Raw genomic sequence first — 21,303 nt, forward strand, 5'->3', positions numbered from 1 at the left:
TACACTTGCACACATTTTTAATAGACGATTTAGAATTTAATTTGCAGTAGCTTAACTGGGCAGTATAGGCTATGTCAAGTTATCGTCTGTCTTTGTGTTTCTCCACATTGCAATTGTACAGGATACAGCAGCGTAACATTTGTTTAATTGTAAACAATAAACAATTATAGGCAATTAAGTTTCATTTGTATCCATGGGTGACTATTTGGTACTAATCTCATTTGGTCTCCTATTAAATGATATATCTCGTCTGTTGCTTTCCACACGAGGCGCTTTCCTCTAACCTACTTAAACGATATTCTTTCTCAAGAATATGAACTAATAGCTCCACCTCATGGACGATGAAGATTTTTCTCTAACCTTTGACCTATAACGTGTTATGGATGTTGTTTGTAGACGTTTGAAGATGTTACTACGAGGATATTCTAATATTTTAGGCCAACATTTTCTTGAATTGTCATCATTACACTTTTCACACTTCTACACTTCTTTACATAATGGACTTCGTTTGATTGCAGCCTGGGATGATTAATAGGTGAATCTACTAATTAGGAGACTAAGGAAAATCACATTCAAGGCATCTTAAAAAGTTTTTATTTAGTTAGTTACAGTTGCCATTGTTCAACTCTAGGGGGCACTGAAAGACCATCATTAATCATCTACTGTGCAGGGTTATGATCACTGAAGATAGCTCAAGCATCCCTAGGGGTTATCATGTTTTACATGAAAAAAGTAACGAGAGATGAGAGGAGCAAGAGTTTTTGATAATGCTTGAACCACTTCAGCTTCTGATTCAGAGAGCACAGGGCAAGTATGCACAGGGACTAAAAGAGTGCAGTGAATGTTGGGTAGCAGCACAGGGCTGCCTGGGTGTGGCAATATCAAAATGCACTTCATTTTGACTCTGTGGGTACTTTAATTATTATTTTTAAAAATGAATTTTATGTAATTTATAGACCTGCATATTTGAACAACACTTTCATGGTTAGCCTCATATTAGTCAAGGGTGTACTGTACATTATTACCTCAAATCTAGGATATGCACAATGGTTTGTCAGTTCTTCTGACTCTTTTTATTCAATCAAAGTGCCCCATTTTAACAGACAGAAGTAGGCACTTCTCTACTTCAGAGGACTGTGTATTTATAAAAAAGAAATGTCCCATTGTCAAGTCATGACAAACGCAGGCTGTTTGTAGCCTACAGGAGGCTCATACCTCATCCCAGATAGTTATGAGCCTAATCATGGGATCGATGAATGGGGTACTGTGTGTTGGAATGAATAGAAATAGTTATAAAGGGACAAAACTACATATGTATACATCTTTGGCAGAAGAAATCACAAGGAACCATTAGAATTTGACATCAATATTGATATTTATATCTTTGACCTATTATCAAATCTTTTATCAGTCTCTAACCATTTTCCTTTCTCTGTCAAAGGAACTTGCAAACTTGTGTCAGTGAATACCAGTTTAAAGAATCAATTTTTGCATTTTGTGCTGTTGTGTGATTCTGTAAAGAACTACAGTGTGGAATTGATGTGGGACATGCGTCGTAACTGTGGTGCATAAAAGAACCGGCTGATTGTGGATGCCTGTTGCATTATTACGCAGCTTCTTTGAGCTTCTTGACCACTTTAATGAGCTCGGGAAACTGGGAGTTCATGAAGTGGCCGCGGTCAGAGTACTTGTGTAGCTCCGCCTGCAAGCCATTGGCCACCTCCTCCTGCTCCTCCCAGGGCAGGAACGGGTCATCAGTGGAGCCGAACTGGACGATGTGGCTCACGTTTCCTCGGATCTGCTCCCACTGCCACGGCCGACTGAAGTAGCCACTCTCTCTCTCGGTCTCGTCTCCTAAGTCCGAGGTGTACGCCCCGACCAGGACGATGGCGAACACTTTGCGGGTCTCCGCGTACCTCATGGCGGCCGCCGCCCCTGAGCTGTGACCGATGATGACGGTCTCCTCGTCGCACTTCAGCTCCTCCTCCATGAAGGGCAGCCAGATGGTCTCTCGCGCGGTCACTGGGTCCGGCATGTTCCTAAGCAGGCTGGTCATACCTGGAATCTTTAAGGCAGTTGTTGCAGGTCAGAGTAAAGTGTGCCAAAAGGATCCTGTTCTCAGCCTCAACAAAACTGAATAAACCCTAATAATGTCCTAAAGCATCGTTGTAAAATAGAAGACTGGTATTGCCCATTTATTTTTAAACCAGACAGATTCAGTCAAAGGGGGTAATTGTTTTCCCCAGAACTGCTTGTTTAAAAAAGGCAACAGCCAAACATCCTCCACCATCACCACTAGTAAAGCCATAGTGTCCCTGCCAGAAATCTCTTCCTGAAGTCATCCATTGACTCAAAACACATTTGGGACACGATTAAACACATATCTTTTGTAGTGCACTGTAAACGCTAATGCATAGTGATGTATCCTTTACTAATGACCTGTATATGTAAGCAGTAAAGAAATCTTGTGGTCAGCAACATCTCTGTACACCTTGGATACATCATGGGATGTGTCACAGTGATGTGTATTGGCTGTTCACTTGTGATTTGTGATTGTGATTGACTGTCAAATACACATTTCAAAGCCAAGAGTAAACACACCCTGAATATGCTTACTTATTCCAATCAGCTTGATTACAGTTGTTTCCCTCACAAAAAAATAGTAGTAGTAGTAGTTCTATAGTAATGCATAATACTTCTATGATATTCTGTAATATCTCTGTAATAGCCTTGCCCTCTATAGTGTAGACTCTATAGTACAGTCTTATAGTACTTCTAGTATGCCCCAAAATACTATAAGATCCCTATAATATCTATAGTATTCCTATAAAATTACTATAATATTTTGTTCCAAAATACTATAAGATTCCTTATTTATTTTTCTGTTAGGGTTCTTTGTGACTGATGGAGGGAAACACTGACTCATATTATTCTTCAAATTTGAACCTAAATGGACAATAAATAATGTTCACACAAAGTCTGGGGGAAATGAAACAGTCTAAGATGGTCTGTGTGTTTTGGGAACAAGACAAGAGAGACATGGGCCACTTTACGTAGATGCTTAGATCTGAACATCATGACGAATGCAAAGCTTTCACTAGAATTTCTAGAAGTAAAATCAAAGAGGTCCACACATAGCCTAGAAATCTAGACGCACCCTAGCGGCGGCAAATTAATTTGCTCAGCCTGTACATCTAGTATCGAACCATAGGAATTTCTATTGGCTTAACACCGTGGATGTTCTCCAATCACAGCGCTCTATTTCGTTAGAGTCTTAAGGCGGGCTTAACAGGATAACGACAGTCCTGTGACGGTGAACAACAAGGTGGCTATGGCGAACGAAGAGCGGTTGTTTGAATCGGCGTTGGCGTCAACTTTGGAGGAGTTGGACTTGTGCTTTTCTTTGAAAGTTGAGCAACACAATGCACTTAAGTCATTCCTTTCTAAGAAGGATGTGTTTGCCGTTTTGCCTACCGGATACGGATATGGTCGTAGCGCTGGCCTATTGCATGCCTAGGCAGTTTGAAAGACAATTCTCTGCCCGCCCCTTGGATTAAGCGAGGTGAATGATTCGATGCCAGACTATACATCTCAATGATATAGGATGGCCCCGCCAGGCTAGTCCACACATAAATGGACGAAAGAACAGACAGACAGACACTCTATTCATCCCAAAGTAAATGTTGGCATCCAGTAGCTTACAGTAGGCCCGCACACACAACAAGGACACACAATAGAAACACTACATTTACAGGTGTAAAATGACTGTCTGTCCATCAGAATATTCAGAGTCAGCTGACACTGTAAAGTAAATAGAGGAGTAAGTGCCAGGGAGACTGTGCAGTGACATGATTATGAGTGCAGTGACATGATTATGAGTGCAGTGACATGATTATGAGTGCAGTGACATGATTATGAGTGCAGTGATGATTATCAGTGCAGTGATGCTTATCAGTCCAGTGATGCTTATCAGTGCAGTGAGATGCTTATGAGTGCAGTGACATGATTATGAGTGCAGTGATGCTTATCAGTGCAGTGATGCTTATCAGTCCAGTGATGCTTATCAGTGCAGTGATGCTTATGAGTGCAGTGAGATGCTTATGAGTGCAGTGACATGATTATGAGTGCAGTGATGCTTATCAGTGCAGTGATGCTTATCAGTCCAGTGATGCTTATCAGTGCAGTGATGCTTATGAGTGCAGTGAGATGCTTATGAGTGCAGTGACATGATTATGAGTGCAGTGATGCTTATCAGTCCAGTGATGCTTATCAGTGCAGTGATGCTTATGAGTGCAGTGAGATGCTTATGAGTGCAGTGATGCTTATGAGTGCAGTGACATGATTATGAGTGCAGTGACATGATTATGAGTGCAGTGATGCTTATCAGTCCAGTGATGCTTATCAGTGCAGTGATGCTTATGAGTGCAGTGAGATGCTTATGAGTGCAGTGATGCTTATGAGTGCAGTGACATGATTATGAGTGCAGTGACATGATTATGAGTGCAGTGAGATGATTATGAGTGCAGTGATGATTATCAGTGCAGTGATGCTTATGAGTGCAGTGAGATGCTTATGAGTGCAGTGACATGATTATGAGTGCAGTGATGCTTATCAGTGCAGTGACATGATTATGAGTGCAGTGAGATGATTATGAGTGCAGTGATGCTTATGAGTGCAGTGACATGATTATGAGTGCCAGTCCATGTAGGTAGTGCAGGGAGATGCTTTGTCAGTAGATCTCCATGGAGGTAGTGCAAATGCTGAGCAGTGCAAAGTTAATAATTCGGGTGTCGGGTTAATAATTACTGTAGTGTGCTGTAAATAGCCTGTTTTGACAAATTAATGTTATCTACGTTAGTTCATAAAATGATACATTTCATTTTACATTTACCTATAGGAGTTGGATAGCCTGGACAGTTGCATAGTTGGATAGGTGCTCTAAGCGATGCTGGGTAACGTCACTTCTGTTGATGTTCAAACAAAACAGAGAGCTAGCTCGCTACTTCCTCCCCCTCCCTCCCGTGCAATTGAAACTCTCCTAAACGCGCATCTCGTCTGTGATTTGCTTGTTTTTGGAACCTGGGCTGTCCACAGAGTTTTTACAGTGTACTCAGGACATAGACAGCGGCTGGTTAGGTGATGTTTGCAGTAAGTGACATAAAATGTTTTAGCCTAACAAACGCGTGGCATCGCTTAGAGCACCTTTCACTGCCGCTACTGATAGGAATCTGCGTGAATCTCATAGATAGTAGCCTAATGGGCTGACAAATGGGTCCGGGCCAGTGCCTCTCCTACCTTATTGATCTGCTTGTTTGCCCACCCGTACCAGTTGCAATGCTCTACATCTCCAGCTCCATTCCCTGGCACAATGATTGCTTTCTTTAGAGTCATGTCGACTCCATCAACAGCCAACAGCACCAGCGTTTTATTGTCTATCTATGGCACCACACCACCACACCAGAGAATGTCTAAACGGGCTCTGACCACACGTTAACTGTATTTAGTAGTGTGAAACTAGCGACAGTAAAGAAAATTCCAATATGGCCGCCATTCGCGAATCATTCAAAATAAAAGTCAGAACATATTCATTACTTTTTCAATAAAAACGTTTAAAAATTATTAATTTAAAACTGTATTGTGTTACCAAAGGGAACGTACATTTAGAAAATAATTAAATAAGACATTTAAAAAATACACATTAGAATGCTATATTTTTTCTACACCAATTTAATTAAACTGTGTGGCTGTGAAAACAATAAGTTGTGCATATGTAAAAGGGGGGTGAAATGGAATCCTTATAACATGTACTTTCAGAATATATATAGATGTTTATACCAAGTTCGCCTTTGTGAGTGCCAGGCCATACTAAGTGTGTACCGAGTCATATACTATAGGCCTGTCATTGGCACAATGTTGAACTTCAAATTGTGTGGCTGTGAAAACAATAAGTTGTGCATATGTAAAAGGGGGGTGAAATGGAATCCTTATAGCATGTACTGTCAGAATATATATAGATATTTATACCAAATTCGCCTTTGTAGGTACCAGGCCGTACTAACTCTGTACCGAGTCATATACTATAGGCCTGTCATTGGCCACTGTTGAACTTCAAATTGTGTGGCTGTGAAAACAATAAGTTGTGCATATGTAAAAGGGGGGTGAAATGGAATCCTTATAACACGTACTTTCAGAATATATATAGATATTTATACCAAATTCGCCTTTGTAGGTACCAGGCCATACTAAGTGTGTACCGAGTCATATAATATGTCTGCCATTGACATACACTGTTGAACTTCAAATTGTGTGGCTGTGAAAACAATAAGTTGTGCATATGTAAAAGGGGGGTGAAATGGAATCCTTATAACATGTACTTTCAGAATATATATAGATGTTTATACCAAGTTCGCCTTTGTGAGTACCAGGCCATACTAAGTGTGTACAGAGTCATATACTATGTCTGCCATTGACATACACTGTTGAACTTCAAATTGTGTGGCTGTGAAAACAATAAGTTGTGCATATGTAAAAGGGGGGTGAAATGGAATCCTTATAACATGTACTTTCAGAATATATATAGATGTTTATACCAAGTTCGCCTTTGTGAGTACCAGGCCATACTAAGTGTGTACAGAGTCATATACTATGTCTGCCATTGACATACACTGTTGAACTTCAAATTGTGTGGCTGTGAAAACAATAAGTTGTGCATATGTAAAAGCGGGGTGAAATGGAATCCTTATAACATGTACTTTCAGAATATATATAGATGTTTATACCAAGTTCGCCTTTGTAGGTATCAGGCCATACTAAGTGTGTACTGAGTCATATACTGATACTCACAAAGGCGAATTTGGTATAAACATCTATATGTGTTCTGAAAGTACATGTTATAATGATTTCATTTCACCCCACTTTTACATATGCACAACTTATTGTTTTCACAGCCACACAATTTGAAGTTCAACAGTGTATGTCAATGACAGACATAATATATGACTCGGTACACACTTAGTATGGCCTGGTACCTACAAAGGCGAATTTGGTATAAATATCTATATATATTCTGAAAGTACATGTTATAAGGATTCCATTTCACCCCACTTTCACATATGCACAACTTATTGTTTTCACAGCCACACAATTTGAAGTTCAACATTGTGCCAATGACAGGCCTAAAGTATATGACTCGGTACAGAGTTAGTATGGCCTGGTACCTACAAAGGCGAACTTGGTATAAATATCTATATATATTCTGAAAGTACATGTTATAAGGATTCTATTTCACCCCCCTTTTACATATGCACAACTTATTGTTTTCACAGCCACACAATTTGAAGTTCAACAGTGTATGTCAATGGTAGACATAGTATATGACTTGATACAGAGTTAGTATGGCCTGGTACCTACAAAGGCGAATTTGGTATAGATATCTTTATATATTCTGAAAGTACATATTATAAGGATTCCATTTCACCCCCCTTTTACATATGCACAACTTATTGTTTTCACAGCCACACAATTTGAAGTTCAACATTGTGCCAATGACAGGCCTAAAGTATATGACTCGGTACAGAGTTAGTATGGCCTGGTACCTACAAAGGCGAACTTGGTATAAATATCTATATATATTCTGAAAGTACATGTTATAAGGATTCTATTTCACCCCCCTTTTACATATGCACAACTTATTGTTTTCACAGCCACACAATTTGAAGTTCAACAGTGTATGTCAATGGTAGACATAGTATATGACTTGATACAGAGTTAGTATGGCCTGGTACCTACAAAGGCGAATTTGGTATAGATATCTTTATATATTCTGAAAGTACATGTTATAAGGATTTAATATACTCCCCTTTTACATTTGCACAACTTATTGTTTTCACAGCCACACAATTTAAAGTTCAACAGTGTGTGTCAATAGAAGCCCTATGACTTGGTACAGACTTGGTATTGCCTGGTACTACAAAGGCGAACTTGGTATAAATATCTACGTGTATTCTGAAAGTATATGTTATAAGGAGTCCATTTTACCCCCTTTTAAATATGCACAACTTATTGTTTACATAGCCACACAATTTAAAGTTCAATAGTATTGTGTATAGTATGACAGGCCTAGGGTAGGCTATGGCATATACATATAAAGACAAATTTGGCATAAATATCTATTCTGAAAGTACAAGGAGTCCATTTTAGCCTACCACCCTAAGTTTGAACTAAGTGTTATTTGATAATAGTGTTATTTTAGGTCTTGTTAATGAAAAAGGTAATCCTTCCACAATTATATTAATGCAAAGTATAATAGTATAAAAAACATTAACTTTAAATCAATGTATAGTACATTATTATCCCCCTTTTCTATGTTTGTTTTTGTTCCCTTCTCTTTTAATAGTAGCCTACATCAGGAGATGGAGACGTTTGTCCAGAGAATGTCCGTAGACGGGCTCTGGTTTGTCTTGCCTTGCATTGAGAAAGGTGTTGCGTGAGATCACTTCCGTTCAATTTGAAGGATGTTAGCAAGACAATTCTGCTACAATTACAACATTTGCACATGCATTTACATAGGCTAAGTTTCAGCAACATGTTTACATTTCGTGTAAACCTTTGAAAAATACTCTGAAAACCGAATTTTAACCTACTTTATCTGATCGTTCGTCTGTACCTTTATTTTGACGCTTTTCGCCGCCATATTGCCCGCTATTGTCGCGTACTGTCGCTTACTGTCGCTAGCTCCACGGAACTAATGTATTTCCTTATTTTCTCCTTCTGCTAGTTTTATTGGACCTCAGCAAAGTGATTTGTATCGTTACTGCCATCTACTGTTCTGGGGTGGAACCATTCTATGTTTACAGTTACAACCACAGACAATTCTGAGCACTAGCGCTCTTGTTTTTAGTAGGCTAGGCCTAAAGCATTTTAAAATACTTGATGAGTTCCTAATCCCCAGATTTCCGACCCAAAACCATCTCAGTTACCATCTTCCATTTTGTCATCTTACACACCAGTGAGACATGTCCCTGGCACACCTTGCATAACTATTCCTCTCTGTCTGCGTTCCATCCCCTTTTTTGTCTCTGAGCTGTTTTCATATTGACATTGAAACAAATCTTTATCCCTGACCATTGTTTTTAAAGTAGGTCTAGATGTATAGATGTTGTTGTTCTACTCTGCTCTAGGGCGTTTTATGCTTTGGGTCAGACAACCATGAAGTAGATTTTAGTTAATAGGCCTAACTTACATCACAAAATAGGCCTACAGTATATTGAAACACTACATATTGAAAGTCAATAAGAAAAATGTCCTTACAAAAGAGATCTAAAAAACCATAGGCCTATAGATATAAAATGGTTATGGGATTTGGCAGACGCCTTTGTCCAAAGCGAATTGCAAAGATATGAGATGTTTATTTACAACCCCAAATCAGAAAATGGTGAGACGCTGTGTAAAATGAAAATAAAAACAGAATGTGATCATAAACAAACTTTGTAAACCCATATTTAGCTGCAAAAAGGACATAGACAATATATCAAATGTTGACTAATTAATGCAAAATATATGTTCATTTTGAATTTGATGCCATCAACATGCATGTTTCATAAAAAGTTAGGACAGTGACATGTGCTGCTTCACGTCTTCATTTAACAACATTCTGTAAATGTTTAGGAATTGAGGAGACCAGTTGCTAGAGTTTTGAGAATGAAATGTTGTCCCATTCCTGCCTGTTTTCAGTTGCTCAAAAGTATGGGGTATTTTTAATTATATTGTACATTCCATGATGCACCATAATTTGACAGGTCTGGACTGCAGACAGGCCATTTTAGCGCCTGGACTCGTCCTTTGTTTAAGTATGTGCAGAATTCATTTTGACATTTGTTTTCCTAAAATATATAAGGTTTTCCCTGAAAAAGACATTGTCTGGATGGCAGCATATGTTGCTCAAAACCTGTATGCATCATTCAGAATTGATTATGCCTTGCCAGATGTGCAAGATGCCCATGAATGCACCTCCACATCATGGTTTTGAACTGAGCACTATAAGTGTGATAGTTGGATAGGCCCTCTCCTCCCCCAGGAGTCCATGATTTCCAAATATAATTGCAAATGTTGATAGATCTCAGCACAGTACCCAAGGATTAAAGTTCTCCGTCGTAGGACGGATTTCCGTCAATTTGATTTTAGAAATGTCATATTTGAGATCGATGCAGATCCGATGAGAAAAAAAAAATAGGGGGGGGGGGGGCGGCTATCACCTTTTCTTTTCCTTTTTTTTAAGGCAACTAACAAATATTAGGTCCGATGAATTAATGTGTGTGATGATAAATGTTTAAAGACCTAATAGTGTTCTTGAGAACTTTCTGTGTCTCAATCAGTGACGGCTCAAGAAGATAGCCTAGCCTACCTCAGCCATGAGTTCCGCTTTGTTTATGTTGTAGCTACACGCTTGTCTCGTTGGCCTGGGGCGTTTGCTTAAAAAAAAGAACACATATGGAGGACTAATAACGGTCTAAAAGTTGGATTATAGTGACACAATCGAGACAGCTGATGAGGTTGGCAAATCCGTTTAACTTTTTTGGATATGATATTGTGAGCTCTATGTGCGAATTCGGAGAAGAAGCGTAGGCTGTGTTCTTTCCGTGCATCAATGTAGACAATTTTTTACTATCGCGAACTCTTGTCAGGGGAGGTCATTCATTTTGGGTGTCACCTATGACTTGAACAGATAGCCTGCTATGCCACCCCATGTAGGCTACTATTATTGTTACAGTTTTTAATCAATGCAACTAACATTATGTGTAAAGCGACGCAATATAAACCGTATGCAATGTATTATCCCGTCTGTTATGACATGTACAACAATGTTTTTCACAATTTGCAATGGAAGGTTTTGACTGAGCGTGTTAACATAAAATAATAATAATATTGTCATCATCGCGAACTGTTTAGTAAGGGGGTCAGTCGTGTTTGTGACGCACAGACAGCCTTGTAGCCTATTTTGCTTTAGGCCTCACTTTTAACGACAGTAGGTTGTGAGTGTATGTTGACAAAAAATAACCATGCAATCAAAATAGTCAACTTAAAACTTTGCTATAAAATATTATTAATTTATAGCACAAAACCATAACCAGTATGCCTACCAGAACCTTGCATATTAGCGTAATTTGTGTGCGTCTATTTGGCAAGGCCACTAGCTGTCATGGATGCGTTGTTGCTAAAGGAAGGCAGGTGTCAAAAGTTAAAAAATAAATGGAGATGGGCAGCTGTTGGAAATGGGGGAGAACTAACAAGCCATGGTGTAAAGAAATGAAAGTGCCAGGGGCAGTGTTTGGCAAGTTACTTCAAAATCGTAATGTATTATGTATTACTTATTACTGTCATTTCAAAGTAATTTGTTACATTATAATATTACTGTCTTTGAATTGTAAGGCATTACACTACTATTGTATTACTTTTAAGTTACTTTTACCAAAATATCTAGAAATATGGATTTGGAATTCTAAATGCAGTTTATTATGCTCAATGCAGCTCATTCCTTCTAATGGAGGGCGATGTGGTATAACATAATGACTAAGCTAGGCTTAAGGCTAACAACAGTAGAATGCAATAGGCGCAGTGATGGCTCATGATGCAATACAAGGAACAATCATAGCCAGAATTTTGTTAAAAGCAGACAAAAGGTCGAAGTCTGGTCAATTGTGATAGAAATGCTGTAACTTTAGGCTTAGGCCTACTCATTAAACTCAACAGAGAGCCACTACCTGTATATTGTAACCCAAAACTTGTCAAGACAGGCTACACAGTGCCGCTGCTGGCAATTTTGGTGCCCTAACTGGTGAAATACAGTATTAACCCAAGTATGTCATCATATGGCCAACTATAAAGATGCAGGCTAATCTGCCTGTTCCCAGGGATGGGTAGTATTTCTGAAACATGTAATATGTATTTCAAATACAAAATAGTATTTTGTCATTTGTATTTTATTGGGTTGAAGGAAATGGCTTTGTATTTTGTATCAAAATACTTAATTGGTGTGTATTTTTGTATTTTAGAAATACTGCAAAATACTATATGTGAAACACACTAAAAAAAGTAGATACTACACACAGGTGTAATGAATAATTGGTTATTATTTTTATCGCAATCAGCTAATGTGAGAACAGCTGTGTTCAAAGACACTAACAGCTTTTCAGTGACGGCTATTGTTGAAGCATCAGCTCTGGTCTGAAGCACTGGTGTGAAGTCGTACGCAAGTAAAGATGAGCAAGTTTACCTGTGCAAGTTCACATAAGGACACTGACAAAGGCAACCATGTCCTATTGTCTCCATGCCAATCTTTAACAGAAAAAATGTCAGATATCTCAATGAACCACAATGACATCAATAGATGGTAAGGTGTTGAGTGTGTTTGAATTCCCTTCCTTGTAGCATCCATTTCTGCATTCTACAGTGGGGACAAGTTCACCTTGTTTAATTAAATAACAATTCTATTTCCTTATTAGCTGCATACTTGAGGTTAGAGATATTAAGGCATATCAAGTTTCTCACATACTGGAACTTCAAGATACATAGCCTTATCATTTTCTTATTCAGTTCTGCACTGGACTTGAATTACGACACGCTAACCATCGCAAAGTGTTCTGATGCTGGGAACAGGCAGGGATGGGCAAAAATACATCAGAATGTATTTCAAAATAAAATACCTAATACCCTCATTTTTAATGTATCAAAATAAACTACAAAATACAGTAACCATATTATGTATCAAAATAAAATACTGTATTTTTGTATTTAGAAAATACTCAAAATACTTTTTTCAAGGAAGTATGAAAGCACTGCAAAAAAAGCTTTTTAATATCCCAAACATTTAGCCTATTAAAACTATATAGTAAAAAACAATACAATTTGGCCCGTCATACCAAATAGTATACCGTATGCAAGTTCATGTAGTGTGATCAGAAGAATAATTCAAGAATTTACATTTACATTTAGTCAACTAGCTGATGCTTATCCAAAACGACTGACAGAGCTTTCAATTAACCACATTATAATCAATAGGCCAAAATCATAATTGTGTATCTGTGCCGAATTTCGTAATTCAAGTCCAGTGCAGAACTGAATAAGAAAATCATAAGGCTATGTATCTTGAAGTTCCAGTATGTGAGAAACTTGATATGCCTTAATATCTCCAACCTCAAGTATGCAGCTAATAAGGAAATAGAATTGTTATTTAATTAAACAAGGTGAACTTGTCCCCACTGTAGAATGCAGAAATGGATGCTACAAGGAAGGGAATTCAAACACACTCAACACCTTACCATCTATTGATGTCATTGTGGTTCATTGAGATATCTGACATTTTTTCTGTTAAAGATTGGCATGGAGACAATAGGACATGGTTGCCTTTGTCAGTGTCCTTATGTGAACTTGCACAGGTAAACTTGCTCATCACAGCTGTTCTCACATTAGCTGATTGCGATAAAAATAAACCATTGTTGCCTAATTACCAATTATTCATTACACCTGTGTGTAGTATCTACTTTTTTTAGTGTGTTTCACATATAGTATTTTGCAGTATTTCTAAAATACAAAAATACACACCAATTAAGTATTTTGATACAAAATACAGAGCCATTTCCTTCAACCCAATAAAATACAAATGACAAAATACTATTTTGTATTTGAAATACATATTACATGTTTCAGAAATACTACCCATCCCTGGGAACAGGCAGATTAGCCTACATCTTTATAGTTGACCATATGATGACATACTTGGGTTAATACTGTATTTCACCAGTTAGGGCACCACAATGGCCAGCAGCGGCACTGTGTAGCCTATCTTGACAAGTTTTGGGTTACAATATACAGGTAGTGGGCTCTCTGTTGATTTTAATGAGTAGGCCTAAGCCTAAAGTTACAGCATTTCTATCACAATTGACCAGACTTCGACCTTTTGTCTGCTTTTAACAAAATTCTGGCTATGATTGTTCCTTGTATTGCATCATGAGCCATCACTGCGCCTATTGCATTCTACTGTTGTTAGCCTTAAGCCTAGCTTAGTCATTATGTTATACCACATCGCCCTCCATTAGAAGTGCAATGAGCTGCATTGAGCATAATAAACTGCATTTAGAATTCCAAATCCATATTTCTAGATATTTTGGTAAAAGTAACTTAAAAGTAATACAATAGTAATGTAATGCCTTACAATTCAGAGACAGTAATATTATAATGTAACAAATTACTTTGACGATTTTGAAGTAACTTGCCCAACACTGCCTGTAGGTGGCATTAATTATATAGTAAGTGTACCCTGTAGCCTCGTTTTAGTTTAAACAATGGCCGCCGTGTGAATAAGGCGAATACTCCCTTTACTTTGCTGTTTGCATCTTTTTGTACATTAAAAACCAATAGGTTGCGACCGCAAAAGGGGTGCTATCTCTATAGGTAGATATGAAGAACGTATGACTTATGGCCTGAAAAAAGTTCAGTCAAACGATTTTTTTTCACTTTAATCCCTGAGTACCTTTTTTGCACTTTACCTCAGTCCTTTTTAAACCAGCTCAGGCCCAGAGAAGACGGTGGTATTTCTGTATCACGTCTAAATACATTTTTTTTCTTTTCCATGGAAAAGTTTACACTAGCATTTGTGAATTGAGTATCAAACTGTGCTCATATAGACAATGGTTATCAGAGTCCATACAATGATTTTCATTACAGTAACAGGTCTGGTTTTAAGGTCTGGGTCTGGGATGCTCTTTTTCATACCCAATCATGTTGCTAGTTACCCTAATTAGTTGTAATCCTCATTTGGTTTTCTTTATCATTAAACACATTTTTCAGCAATTTATTGGCCTCCTCGTTCCAACATTTTTTGAAATGTGTTGCTGGTATCAAATTCAAAATGAACATATATTTTCCATGAAATGAATGCCATTTTCAACATTGGATATGTTGCCTGCATCCTTTTTGCAGCTAAATATGAGTTTACGAGATTTGCAGATTATCACATTCTGTTTTTATTTACATATGTCTTGAATACATATGTTTTTATTTACGTGTGTCTTGAATTACTGTTAGATTCCTAGAACAGAATAGTAGTAGGCTACAACTAGATCTCTATGATAGTGTAGTGGTAGGCCTACTAATAGTCCCTTTCCATGGCATTGGAGCCCCCTATAGTTGTTCTACTTTATTGCAAGACCAGTAACGATAAGCCCTCCCATTTTCCCTACGTAATGCGACATAGGAAGAGGATGGATCGACAGGGGACGTTCAGTATCAGCTGTTAAATTTGACAGATGACATAGAATTAGCTGCCCGTGAAAGATTGAATGGAAGCAACAGACGCAACTGAGACACGAAGGGAATCGGACAAAAAGTGCGTCACTGAGGGCAGCTACCATGTTACGGAAGCCAGTTCACAGACCGACCCCAAAGTGCAAGGTTAGCGCGACGGTATTCGCTACGTGTTCGATAGCTTGTCCATAACCTGCCTAAGTGTAACTGTATTTTAACTACACATTTCACATTCTATAGCATAACATTTGTGCCATTTTTGTATTGCATTTGCGTGGAATGTTATTATTATCGGGTCGCAAAATGTATAACCTAACAAGAGACAGACTGAAAAGTAGTCTACTTGTCATATTAAAAAATGCATTTCATTTTCAGGACATGGACCTCGGTTATCGAAAGTTAACCTTTACACGTTGTTGAGCCTGTGGATGGAGCTATTTCCCCAGAAGAAGGCTGTGTTCAGCAACGAAAATGAAGTTGTAAGTAGGGACTGTGACAGTAAATGAAGTCTACTTCAGTATGTTATTATAAAGCTATAATGGATATTGCCCAAGACAAATGAGTGAGGGAGTTTCGTAGGCCTTTTGCTCTCTTCTTAAAAGCTACTGGTTCTTCTAGTGTCAGAATACATGTTAAGTCACGACTAGGTTCTCTTTGATCCAGTTAAGCCTGATTGTTACATAGTAAATATTATCATACCTGTTTGATTCCAGTCTTGATAACTGTGTCTTAGACATGTCCTGCCTGGAGTAAGACTAAAAAAGCCTTGGATCATCAGAATGGAGATAAAAATGGACATAATGCAATGGCAAATTTATAACACAGCTTTGTCAACTGAATCTGCGTAACGTTGGAAAGGTGTAATACGATTGCGGTGTCATTTCAGACCCGCGGAACTGGTTTGGTCGTGGTCCATGAGAGGAGAATTCTGGGCCTTCATTGTTCGAGTGCAGAGCTGCATGCGGGACAGGTAGCAGTGATCAAGCATGGCCCTCGCCTCACCAGGTGTGACTTGTACTTCTCAAGGAAGCCCTGCTCCACCTGCCTGAAGATGATCATCAATGGTATGACTTTTAACTGCTTTTACTGTAGACCATGACTGAATAACAGTCCAGTTCCTTCCTAACATCATTCATCATTACACACGATTTGTGTTGTGGCTTTGAAGACATGACTTCATTCAATAACAATAATTTATATTAGACTCAACCTTATTGTTATTCTACAAGTGAAATACCAGTGCTGGACAATGATATACAGTACTACCTTGCTCCCTGTGGTTTCTCTCAGCCGGGGTCAGTCGGATATCATATTGGCCTGGAGACCCTGAGATCAGCTTACTGGCCAGCGAGGAGGCCAGCAGCAGTGCTGACAGTCGCCTGGAGGCTGAACTGGACGCTGCGGCTGCAGAAAAGCTGAAGTCCAGCAGCCGCCCGTACATGGGGGTCCTCCTTCAGCCTCTGGCCTTTGACATGCAGCAGTACGTGGAGGAAACGTCCGCCTCATGTGACTTCCAGGAGAAGATGGCCAGTGACCTTCCCGTGGTGGACGTTGGGGATCTCTTCCGGCAGCAGCTGTGGCAGAACAGGGACGAGCTCTCCCGGGTGTTTCTGGTCGTGGACGAGACGAGGCACCGTGGACTGCTGACCAAAATGGGCCTTGTGACGTTCTGCGCGGAACCGTACTTCAGCAACTTGAGGCAGCACATGCGGGACCTGGTGAGACTCTTGGCCTCCGTGGCCTCCAGTGTTCCGCGCGTGGAGGACGCTGGTTATGGGTTCTACCTGAAAGGCGGTTCTAGCACCGTCACTTCTCCTAACGTTCCCCAGGACGTTATACGACACTGCATCATTCAAGCCAAACTACTAGCTTATAGAACTGGTAGGTATCTCACCATCTTGCACCTCTGCGCATGGCACTAAAAAGACTCCTCAGACAAATGATCCTGTTAATTTTCCTTAAGGGACATACTTGATTATGTGAAGAATGTTGCTTTAGCAATTAGTAACTGAAGGGCTTTTTCTCTCCCTAGAGTACAGTCTGCTGTCTCTGAGGGGCTGATAATCATTTCAACTTAATCTAATGTCATTGATTAGTCTTGTCTGTAGGCATGTTGTAATTATCACTTTAGATTTGAAAGTGTAAAACGATATACATTTAAAACCATTCTAGAGGTTTGGGATGGGTGTCACCTGTGCTCTAGCCCCTAACCCAATTCCAGAGATTTGTTCCTTGCATTTTCATGGAGATGTAACTTCATTTTTAATCTAAACTTAGATATGTAAGGGATAATGTATAGAACGCCGGTCATTATGGGGAAAATAAGTCCCGACAGGGCGAACCGGACCCCGACGCGCCAGCGGAGGGGTCTTGTTTCGCCCTGAAGGGGCTTATTTTCCCATAATGACCGGCGTTCTATACATTATCCCGCTTATTATACGGCTACTTGCCAAAACGAAAAAAGAAACTCCATGATATGTCTCTTTACACTTATTTGTTACCGTTTCGTCGTGGCTTTTGCTGAGAAACAAATAGTTCGCAACACACGCTGAACTTGAATCAAACATTCTTTAGAACACAGCTGATCAACCGTCTGCTTTCACTTTTGAATGAAGTTCCAAGCGCAAACTCCGTTGCCATTGACAGCGGTCATTCTTGTTTTCAGAGGTCCTTTCCCAAGAAATAATGACCGCTAGAACTTTCGGAAATCCCATTCAAGTCAATGGAGCATTCTACTTGCATTGTGAAGAGCCGTATAATAAAGTTGAACTAAATCAGTTTAATTAATTTGTTTTATGATTTAAACTGAAGCAGTCTGCTCTGTTAAACTATAAACAGCTGTGGATTCAACATTTGTCTGCTATCCTGTTTTCTCAGAGGATCCCAAGGTTGGAGTCGGTGCTGTGATCTGGGCAGAGGGACAGTTGGTAAGTGATCTTCCCGCAACATGTCAGAACATACACTCTGGAACTGAATCTCAAACAATGAGCAGTTTATCTGTAGCCTGTTTAACACCAGACCACTTCTGTTGAGATTGAGATTAGGCTTTATTGACTTACAACTTCCAGAGGGGTAACCAGCAGTGAAATGAAACTTAAATTGGTGCATTAAGTTTCAGAAGTGCCACAATCGGGAGCGTACCTATGTTCCCCGGGTCCTATGTTCCCCGCTTTGTATGGGACCGGGGAACATAGAACCCTTTTTAAAACCCTAACCATAACCATAATCCTAACCCTAACCCTAACCCCGAGCGGGGAACATAGGACCCGGGGAACATAGGGATGACCCCCCACAATCAAATCTTTCTTTTAAACAAAGGTTTTAAACCCCCCTATGCAGTTTGAGCAATTTCTTTGCTGTTTTATCGTTTTTTGCTCACAGGTTTCTCTGCAGAGCTCCCCCTACAGCTTCAGAGTATATATTTTACGACACTCCTCAATCGGTCGGTCTGCAGTTTCCGCTTTCCCTGTTACTCCGACAACGGTTTACTCGCTTTCTGCTTCTATTCGCTGGCTCTGCCATGACGAACGTCTGAGAAACTCCATCGCTACCTTGTTCTAGCTGGTGCCTGGTGTGTATGTATGTGTGTAGTGCAGTAAAGCAATTTGTTACACCGCGAGACTTTCTGTCTCTTCCTGTCTCTGGCTCGCCGGCCCAAAGTTACAAGGCCAGTTTTCTTTATCTCATTTGATCTTATTTAAATAATTCAGCAGAAGACTGCATAATAGGTCCTCAGTGAAACTGGATTTGAGCCCTGGGGTTCATGGCTCTGAGTGGACATTCCTTGGACATTTCTCTAGAAGGGATTCTACCATGAACACAGAACACTTGAGTTCTTTGCAAACATTCCCAGGTGTAGGCAGAGGTGCTCCTCCCATAAGCAGTAACGTTACTCGATAAGTTTCATTTCCTGGAAACCTCCCTGTAAACCTGGGATCAGAGGTGCTCCTCCCACAAGCAGTAACGTTACTTGATAGGTTTCATTTTCTGTAAATCTCCCTGTCTGGGTTGGTCCTTACAACTGGATGGATATGACCTCATTCCTTACTCCACCACACCCTCATAGATGGATGTTTGTGTGTGTGTGTGTGTGTGTTTGTTTGTGTGTGTGTGTTAGGGCCTCTGTGATGGCACAGGCAGACTGCACCTGGTGGGCTGTGGCTACAACGCCTACCCCGTTGGTTCGGAGTATGGAGAATACCCCCAGATGGACGATAAGCAGGGCGACCGCCAGAGTAGGAAGTACCGTTACATCATTCACGCTGAGCAGAACGCCATCACGTTCAGGTGACGTGTGGAATGGAATGCTTTGGCTCTAGCGAGCGCGCTCTACGTGCCTGGAATTAAGTGTTAACACATTTTATGCTTTCATTTACAATTATTCTTTGCTTTTGTTTCTGTAAAGCACATTTAATTACCCCTTGTGTATGAAATGCGCTATATAAATAAACTAAGCCTTGAGTTGATTTGACTAATTGAAGTTATGCTACGTGCTCTCTCTCACAGGAGCGTGGAGATTAAAGAGGAGCAGAGGACGATGCTGTTTGTCACCAAATGCCCGTGTGATGAATGCGTGCCTCTGATCCGAGCGGCTGGCATTCGGCAGGTCTACACCACTGATCTGGACAGCGGCAAAAAAAAAAACGATATTTCCTACCTCAGGTTTGACGGTCTCCAGGGAGTACAGAAATTCATTGTAAGTCCTTCTGGAGTGGAACTGGAGAACAAGGTGTATGGAATTAAGAATGAGGTTTTTGGAATTAAAAATAACGTTGAGGGAATTAAGAATAAGGTTTATGGAATGAATCATATACAGTATATGGAATGAATAATGTTTATGGAATTAAGAATAATGTTTATGAAATTAAGAATAATGTTTATGGAATTACGAATAAGGTTTATGGAATTAAGAATAAGGTTTATTAAGAATAAGGTTGATGTGGGCGTGCTGGAGCAGGGGTATCGTCACTAACTGCCAGTCAGGAGGCTCGGGCACTGTGCCACCTGCTTCCAGACACTCTCCACTGTCCTTTCAGATTAAAGGCATGAAAGCCCCTCAAAAATATTTGGAGAAAAAAAAAAAAATTACATTTGATTTAGAGTGGGAACCCTGCCTTTACCTTAGGGTTCTTTCTGTATGTCTACAGACTTTGTCTGAATCTTGTGTGTAAATACTCAATTAGATCATGCTGATAAATCATAATGTATGTAAGAGTTCTGTACTTGATGTGTTTGTTATGATAAAAATGTTTTTGACACAAACCTTTTTATATTTGTAATGTATGCATATTTGGCCCTCACAGTGGCAAAGAAGACCTCAGACAAAGAGTGTGTGTGAGAAGCAATCTCCGTTCACTGTAGCAAGTAAGATACATTTTCAAAATACTGTTAACCTTAAGATAACCAAAGTACAAGTCAGTGTTTGGCAAACCAGCATGTGTATATTTTTAATTCTTTCTAATTTCAGATGGATGCATGAAGCACCCGAGGCAGGAGTCGTCTGAGCCGCTGCCTAGTAAGAGGTTATGCTCATGAAAAAATGTGTCAACTTTGAGATGGTGCATGTTTCAAGAACTGAATAAGGACGAAGCCACGAGACTTCAGTGGGTCTTGTTAAAAGTTGAGATCATATGCACATATTGTTGACTGCATGTTGACTTCCAAGAAGGGTTTGACGTTTATATTTAAATATTCGATCATATTTTAGATATCATGTTTTAATCAGAAGTTCCATTAATGTAAGTACGAGTTGTGTGAATGATGAATGATGTACAAGATATATATGTGAGGCCAAGTAAATAAGTGGAAACAGACTGCTGTTATCTTGCCGTTACTTTTCTTATCTATTCAAAGGACTTAACTGCATTAATATTACATCTACAACACTGTGAGGCCCAACTGCGTTAACATTACATCTACAACACTATGAGGCCTAACTGGTCACCAATAATGTCCTTTTTGCTGTTACACAAATCAATGATTCCCAAATCCCATGAATGAAGG

The 21,303-nt window shown here is 39.5% G+C and overlaps 2 protein-coding genes across 3 annotated transcripts; one reads left to right on the plus strand and one right to left on the minus strand.

Annotated features, from left to right (window-relative positions):
• Positions 1 to 571: 571 nt before the first annotated feature.
• On the minus strand, positions 572 to 16,092 carry rbbp9 (retinoblastoma binding protein 9). Of its 2 annotated transcripts, none has more exons than XM_076302973.1 (2): positions 16,000 to 16,092; positions 572 to 2,065 (listed from the first exon to the last, which is right to left on the minus strand). In XM_076302973.1, the coding sequence occupies exon 2, from the start codon at positions 2,054 to 2,056 to the stop codon at positions 1,607 to 1,609; it is 450 nt and encodes a 149-aa protein (XP_076159088.1). In that variant the 5' UTR covers positions 2,057 to 2,065; positions 16,000 to 16,092; the 3' UTR covers positions 572 to 1,606. The 2 variants fall into 2 exon arrangements, with proteins under 2 accessions (XP_076159088.1, XP_076159087.1); XM_076302972.1 differs by lacking the exon at positions 16,000 to 16,092 and adding an exon at positions 5,296 to 5,488.
• cdadc1 (cytidine and dCMP deaminase domain containing 1) lies at positions 15,263 to 21,113 on the plus strand. Its single transcript, XM_076302969.1, has 9 exons — positions 15,263 to 15,447; positions 15,676 to 15,779; positions 16,187 to 16,364; positions 16,591 to 17,181; positions 18,178 to 18,227; positions 19,418 to 19,587; positions 19,807 to 19,996; positions 20,604 to 20,664; positions 20,768 to 21,113. Exons 1-9 carry the CDS (start codon positions 15,336 to 15,338, stop codon positions 20,833 to 20,835), a joined length of 1,524 nt encoding a protein of 507 aa, XP_076159084.1. The 5' UTR covers positions 15,263 to 15,335; the 3' UTR covers positions 20,836 to 21,113.
• Positions 21,114 to 21,303: the final 190 nt, after the last annotated feature.

The sequence above is a fragment of the Alosa pseudoharengus genome, unplaced genomic scaffold (assembly GCF_046254945.1).
Source record: "Alosa pseudoharengus isolate Yale_2024_CS ecotype anadromous, Long Island Sound unplaced genomic scaffold, YU_APseudo_1.1 YU_APseudo_1.1_scf_24, whole genome shotgun sequence".
Lineage (NCBI taxonomy): Eukaryota > Metazoa > Chordata > Actinopteri > Clupeiformes > Clupeidae > Alosa > Alosa pseudoharengus.